The 7,031-nt window shown below is 36.1% G+C and overlaps 1 protein-coding gene across 1 annotated transcript; it reads left to right on the top strand.

Annotated features, from left to right (window-relative positions):
• On the top strand, positions 4,177-6,980 carry LOC104751984 (spermidine sinapoyl-CoA acyltransferase-like). The gene is made up of 3 exons (XM_010474042.2): positions 4,177-4,754; positions 5,456-5,698; positions 6,226-6,980. Exons 1-3 carry the CDS (start codon positions 4,296-4,298, stop codon positions 6,901-6,903), a joined length of 1,380 nt encoding a protein of 459 aa, XP_010472344.1. The 5' UTR covers positions 4,177-4,295; the 3' UTR covers positions 6,904-6,980.

The following is a 7,031-nucleotide window of genomic DNA, read 5'->3' as shown; positions in this document are numbered from 1 at the left end:
CAAAGGTGAAGTGGCGGCCAGTTATTTTCAGAACCTCTTCTCCACTTCTTCTCCGGTCGATATTCAAGCAATGCTAGAAGGTGTTACTCCCAGAGTTACTGATGTGATGAATCAATCGTTACTAGCTAAAGTATCCAAAGAGGAAGTTAAAAATGCAGTTTTCTCTATCAATCCATCTAAAGCTCCTGGGGCTGATGGGATGACTGGTATGTTTTTTCAACAATACTGGGATATTGTCGGTCATCAAGTCACTTCTGAGGTGTTGGTTTTCTTTGATTCGGGTATCTTTCCAAAAGAATGGAACTTCACTCAATTGTGCCTCATACCAAAAAAGGTAAACTCTTCTCTAATGAGTGATCTAAGACCAATTAGCCTCTGTTCTGTACTGTATAAAGTGGTGGCCAAGATTATCATGTCAAGACTCCAACCCCTTCTTTCTGAGATAGTGTCGCCTAATCAGTCTGCTTTTATCCCGGAAAGGCTCATCTCAGATAATATTCTTATTGCTCATGAAGCCATTCATGGATTGAGGACAGACAAAGTTATCGCGAAGGAGTTTATGGCTGTCAAAACCGATATGTCCAAAGCATATGATAGAATGGAGTGGAGTTACTTAGAAGCTTTGCTGTTGGGTCTCGGGTTTCATCAACGGTGGGTGCAATTGGTTATGTTCTGTGTGACTTCAGTCACTTATACTGTTTTGATAAATGGACAGCCTTTTGGTATTATCAATCCTCAGAGAGGACTTAGACAGGGGGATCCCTTATCCCCTGCCCTGTTTGTGTTGTGTGCAGAAGGACTTACTCATCTTCTCAACAAAGCGGAATCAGAGGGTAAGATTAATGGTATCCAATTTTCGACAGAAGGTCCGGCTATCCATCACTTGCTATTCGCAGACGACAGTCTGTTTATGATCAAAGCTTCAGAGGATCAAGGTTGTGCCCTTCAAAAGATCCTTTCTGATTATGGGGAGGTAACAGGACAATTGATTAATCTGGAAAAGTCATCAATCACTTTTGGAGCCCAGGTAGAGCAGTCTTTAAAGACAATGATTGCAACTAGGTTGGGTATTTTTAAAGAAGGAGGAGCAGGTACCTATCTTGGCCTACCTGAGTGCTTTAGTGGATCCAAAGTGGAGATGTTAAGCTACATTCATGATAGAATGAAAGGTAGAATGTCCGGTTGGTTTGCAAGGACCTTGTCCCAAGGAGGAAAAGAGATTCTGCTCAAGTCGGTGGCTATGGCAATGCCAGTGTTCGCTATGACCTGCTTCAAGCTCCCAAAGAAAACTTGTGAGAATTTATCTTCAGCTATGTCAGCATTCTGGTGGGATTCAACAGAAAATAAAAAGAAAATGCATTGGATTTCATGGGAAAAGCTTTGCTTACCAAAACATGCGGGCGGACTGGGGTTCAAAGATATCCAAATATTCAATCAGGCTCTTTTGTCTAAACAAGCTTGGAGAGTGCTGCAAGACAAGGATTGCTTATTTGCACGTTTTTTCAAAAGCAGGTATTTTCCTGATAGCGATTTCCTTAGTGCAACTCTTGGCTATAGACCCTCCTATGCATGGAGAAGTATCCTTCATGGAAGGGATCTTCTAAAAAGAGGGCTCAGACAGATGATAGGAGATGGAGCCTCAACCTTTGTATGGTCATCTAGGTGGGTGCTAGATGGGATCATGAGAGCCCCTCTTATGAAAAACATTCTGTTTGATCTGGATCTTATGGTGAAGGATTTACTGGATACCACTACTCAATCTTGGGACTTGGCTAAGTTGCAATATCACTTTTACCCTAGGGATGTGGAGCTAATTCTCAAGATCAAACCTGTTATGTCTTCAGAGGATTATCTGATTTGGGAACACACTAAGAGTGGTGCGTATTCTGTCAAGTCTGGTTACTGGGCAGCTTATCAGAGAGAAAAGATTGATCTACTAACAGAAGCTTTGATGCAACCCTCAGTTTTACCCATCAAGAATCAGATTTGGAAGATCAGCACTGCTACCAAAATCCGTAATTTCTTGTGGAAAGTAGTGAGTGGAGCTATTCCTGTTGCTGATAAAATGTTATCGAGAGGGATGAAGGTTGACTCTAGATGTCAAAGCTGCGGTTTGGAAGGGGAATCAGTCAATCATGTACTATTTTCTTGCACAGTTGCTAGACAGGTTTGGGCTATGTTTAATTTTCCTGTCCCATGCAATGGGTTTGATTCTGAATCAGTTTTCCAAAACATCTATTATCTACTGTTGGTGAGCAAAAATTCGAAATATCCTGTGGAAGTTAGAACAGCCTTCCCATGGGTTGTATGGCAGCTCTGGAAAAACAGGAACTTATTCTCGTTTGAAGGCAGAAGTTTTTGTGCTTCTAGAACAGTAGCCAAGATTAGAGATAATGCTTCACAGTGGTTTCATGCGCAGTCCTTAACCGTTGCAGATGCGATAGTTGAGAGGTCGAAAGCGGATTTGGGGAAAAAAGGTTGGTATCCTCCGGTCCAAGGATGGAAAAAATGCAACCTAGGATCTTCATGGGATAAAGAAACGAGTACAGGAGGAGCTGCTTGGGTTTTAAGAAACGAGAAAGGGGAAACTCTTATGCATAGTCGAAGATCCTTTGCTTCAGTTTTTAGCAAGATGGATGCTAGTCTTCTATGTTGGTTATGGGCAATTGAAAGTATGAAAAGCCTAAACTTTGATAAGATTGTTTTTGCTTCTGAGGATTCGGCTCTTATGGGAGCTGTTCAAAGACCTCCAGCTTGGCCTTCTTTCAAGTTTCAGTCACGCTCTATAGGTAATGCCCTGGGAAGTTTTTTGCAGTGGAAAATGTGGTTAGAAGAAAGAAGCTCTAACCTTGTCGCTCATTTAATCGCAAAGAGTGTTACAAGAGAGGATCGCCGTCAATCTTATGTAGCAATCGGATATCCTTTTTGGCTTCATAACCTTTTTGTCTCTGATTGTGCTTCTATTCGTTTATAGAGCTCTTCAGGATGGCAATTCCTGTACTTTTTGGTATGCTGGTTAGTGGGTGCTTTTGTAAAGATAAAACAGCTAATATCCTTTCTAATATATATTATTCAGTGAAAAAAAAAAAGGAGGAGGGTAGGGTAAAATGACTGTTTTGGTGTTTTGGTGGTAGTGGAGAGTAGTGGTCCGGTGGTTATCCGCAGTGGTCTGTTAGTGGTCCGACGTTGCTCCGGCGCTGGTCCAGCGGTGATTTGGCAGCCGGATGAGGTGGTGGTGGTGGTAGAGAGTAGTTGTTAGGAGGTCAAAGGAATGATGTTTGTGTTGAATAAAGGGTAAAATAATATATATTGTAGTTTATATAGTGTGTATTATATTTATGGGGGATTTTCAAAAATATCCACCTATTTTTCTATGTCACTTTTCAAAAATACCTTTTCATAGTGTCAATTTTCAAAAAGACCATTTTTAATATATAAAATAGCTAAATTTTAAATACTAAACCCCAAGAATTAAACTCTATCCCTAAAAACTATACTCTAAATATAAAATAAAGAACTTAAACCTAAAAAAAATAATAAAAATAATTTAACATGAAGAAAAATGAAAATGTTTAAAAAAATAAATGTTTTTGAAAGTGATATATCAAGAAGGCATTTCTAATAAATTCTTAATGCTGGAGATTATGGTTAGAGTAGTTAGATATTTAATTTTTGTTTTTTTTGTTAGTTATTTTCGCCAAATTCTTTATAAACTTTTGTGTCGGTGGAATCGAAAGCGGAAAAAGAAAGAGTTAAATATGTAACAAATTAAATTGGATTTTTATAAGCTTTTGTGTGGGTGGAATTGAAAGAGGAATATGGACCAATGCCATGATGACACGTACAATATCTCAAACGTTCTAAAAATGTAAATGTCCCTATTTACAAAATAAAATTTTACTTTTCTTTATTTAAAGACTTTTATTGTTTTTACCGATTGATATGATCTCATTTGAGAAAATTATTTATTTATAATTTTAAAAAACAAAAACTTAAACCATGTCATATCATGTCATGTGTATATATATTCTCTCATGGCAAGATATGACATTATTTAAGATTTCATTTTAAAAATATATATAAATAAATAATTAAACTAAATAATGGATAGTATATTTGAGAAACTGTGTGGGTGAGAGACTCTTTCTATTGAACATGCTCTTACTGTCCTCATATTCCTACTCCTACATCGAAAGTAATAACTAAAATCAATTCCATAATCTAGAAGCCAAAAAGTCTTCTATAAAAAGACAAGAGGGTTCTTGAGTTAGTTGTATTCTTCAAAAACTTAAAACATGGCAGTCCAAATAAGCGCATTGATCCCTTTAATGGTCGAAATAAAACTCACCGAGTTTGTGAAACCCTCAAAATACATACCTCCTCAAACTCTTTCCCTTTCAACACTTGACAATGATCCTTTGAATGAGGTCATTTACAAGGCATGCTACGTTTACAAAGCCAAGAACGTTGTTGATGATGATGCTGACATGCCGGAATATTTGCTTAAGAAGGCTTTGTCCGATCTTCTTGTGTATTATTATCCACTTTCAGGGAGTTTGAAGCGGCGGGGGAGTGATAGGAAGTTTCAGTTGAGCTGTGGGGGTGATGAAGGCGGTGTGGCATTCACGGTGGCTACTGCAAATGTGGAACTGTCTTCATTGAATTATTTAGATAACATTGACTCAGATACGGCATTGAAGTTCTTGCCTCATTTGCTCCAAGTGGAGGATGGTTATCGACCTTTTGCTTTGCAGGTACCATTTATTTATGTTTTGGTCTTTAAATTATTTTCAATATCTTACTTGATAATATTTTAATTCTAACTTTTAAATTATATTCTATTTTATGTCGAAATTAATATCAAAATACTAAAGTGGATTCATATAAATTTTCTTTCCATGCCTAATACATCAAAATATTTGTAATAATTAAAATTACTTTTTCATTTAAATACGTACAAATATTTATTAAAACTTTTGATTTAAATGATCTAATATCTTAGTTTATGTTTGTCTTTTCTCCCTAGGAATGTAAATACCTTTATATATAAAATTAATAAAACTCATTAATTAATGTTATACTTGATACTTAATTGTGATTAGATGTTTAAAAATTTATGTGTTAATAGATAGATGCGAGGAAACTTATAAGTGAGTGGCAATCCTTCTTCTTTCATATAGTTTCAGGTGTGATTTGATTATCAAGGGCATCTCCAATCCCACTCTATTTGAGAGTCAAAACTCTATAATAGAACAATATTTGCTTCAAATTGCTCTATATATCAAGCAAGTTTATTCTCAAATAGGTCTAAAACCTATGTCCAATTTTATTTTTCTTTATTGTAGGCTACCCCGTCTCACAAACTTCAAAATCTTCCTTTTAAAACTAGGTTAACACTAATAGATTTTTCTTAAATTTACCAAACCTGTTGTGGGAATAATAGTGATAATAACAGGTAACCAAATTTGAATGTGGAGGATTCATCTTGGGAACCGCAACGTCGCATGTAATGTCTGATGGATATGGAATGGGTCATACCATGTGTGCCTTGATAGAGTTGGCTGGCGGGAAAAAGAAGCTGACCATTACACCGGTTTGGGAAAGAGAAAGACTTGTGGGGGAGCCTGTAGACGATCAACCTCCATTAGCTCCCGGGGGTGCCACGGCTGTGTCGCCCTACTTACCTACCGATGATTGGGTACGTGTGTGGTTAACTTTGGGCAGTTTCAAAAAATATTAGTTGATTTTTTTTGTATGATTAATGAAGAGGCTAAAGAAATTAAATAAATAGGAATTAGTTAGAGAAATTTTCTGATATTTTAAGAATCTTTTTTTATAGAATTAACAAAAGTTTGAAAAATCCAATGATACAAGAACAGTGGTTTTCAAAAGATTTAAGAACACTTCATATAACCGATTTATTATTATTTCTAAAACCAAAATTTTGGTTTGGTTTGTGATATTCTTAAAAGCTTTTTTGTCTGGTTTAAAATGCGAGGCGTTTAGAAAAAGAACAAAAAAAATAAAAAAAAATGGTATTAAAAGTTATATATAAACCATATATATAACTTTTGCTATTAAATTAATTAGCTCATACAATATGTAGCCGGATAATACTTGGGTTCACCTTTAAGTTTATTGTTTTCGCTGGTCTAATATTAAGTTTATTATTTTGGCTTTTTTGTCTGAAAGAATAAATATTATTATTCAAAATTTATTATTCAGGTAACTGAAAGAATAAATATTAGACCAGAGAGCATAAGAAGGTTGAAAGAAGCTACACTGGAAGAATATGACTTCTCTACTGAGGCACTCACAACTTTTGACGTCATAAGTGCTTATTTATGGAAATCAAGAGTCAAAGCTCTGAAACTAGATAAAGATGGAGTCACGGTTTTGGTTTTCACCAAAGGAATCCGAAACGTTGTGGATCCACCTTTGTCTGACGGATACTACGGCAATTCATACATTGATATGCATGTGTCGTTAACCGTAAGAGAAGTAGATGAATTTGGGATCTCAGACATCGTAAAACTCATAAAAGAATCGAAGAAGAAAGCTCATAGTAAAACTTACCTCCAAAAAGAGCTTGCAAACATAGAAAACATCATTAAAATGGATTTAAAGATCAGTGGGAAGGAAGATGGGTTATGTTTATTCACAGATCCGAGGCATACTGGACTTTTTGGACCAATGGATTTCGGATTGAATGAACGGGTGAATTTCGTCCAGGTCGTTCCCCCAGAAACAGCTAGGACAATTAGTATGGTCTTGCTACCATCAAGATTGGATCAGGCGATGGTTGGAGGGGTTCAAATTATGACTACATTGCCCAGAGATGCAATGGTTAAGTTCAAGGAAGAGATGCAATGGTTAAGTTCAAGGAAGAGATCAATGCTCTAGACAAAAGCGTACTTAGTCTTTCTTTTGTATGTGGTAATTTTCATTATAAGATCAATAATGAATAATACTTCGTATCATCTTTCAAATTTAACATTTTATTCAAAAAAAAGAAAAAAAAAAAAAAAAAA

Source organism: Camelina sativa, chromosome 16, assembly GCF_000633955.1.
Source record: "Camelina sativa cultivar DH55 chromosome 16, Cs, whole genome shotgun sequence".
In the NCBI taxonomy this organism is placed as follows: domain Eukaryota; kingdom Viridiplantae; phylum Streptophyta; class Magnoliopsida; order Brassicales; family Brassicaceae; genus Camelina; species Camelina sativa.
The sequence above is the reverse complement of the archived record's forward strand: the minus strand, read 5'-3'. Positions and strand labels throughout refer to the sequence as shown.

What these genes read in the sequence shown, in the direction of transcription:
- LOC104751984 (XM_010474042.2), top strand. Translation starts at nt 4,296, where the DNA reads ATGGCAGTCCAAATAAGCGCATTGATCCCTTTAATGGTCGAAATAAAA. An exon ending in ATCGACCTTTTGCTTTGCAG is followed by an intron (nt 4,755 to 5,455) that starts GTACCATTTATT and finishes TGATAATAACAG; the next exon opens with GTAACCAAATTTGAATGTGG. An exon ending in ACTTACCTACCGATGATTGG is followed by an intron (nt 5,699 to 6,225) that starts GTACGTGTGTGG and finishes TTTATTATTCAG; the next exon opens with GTAACTGAAAGAATAAATAT.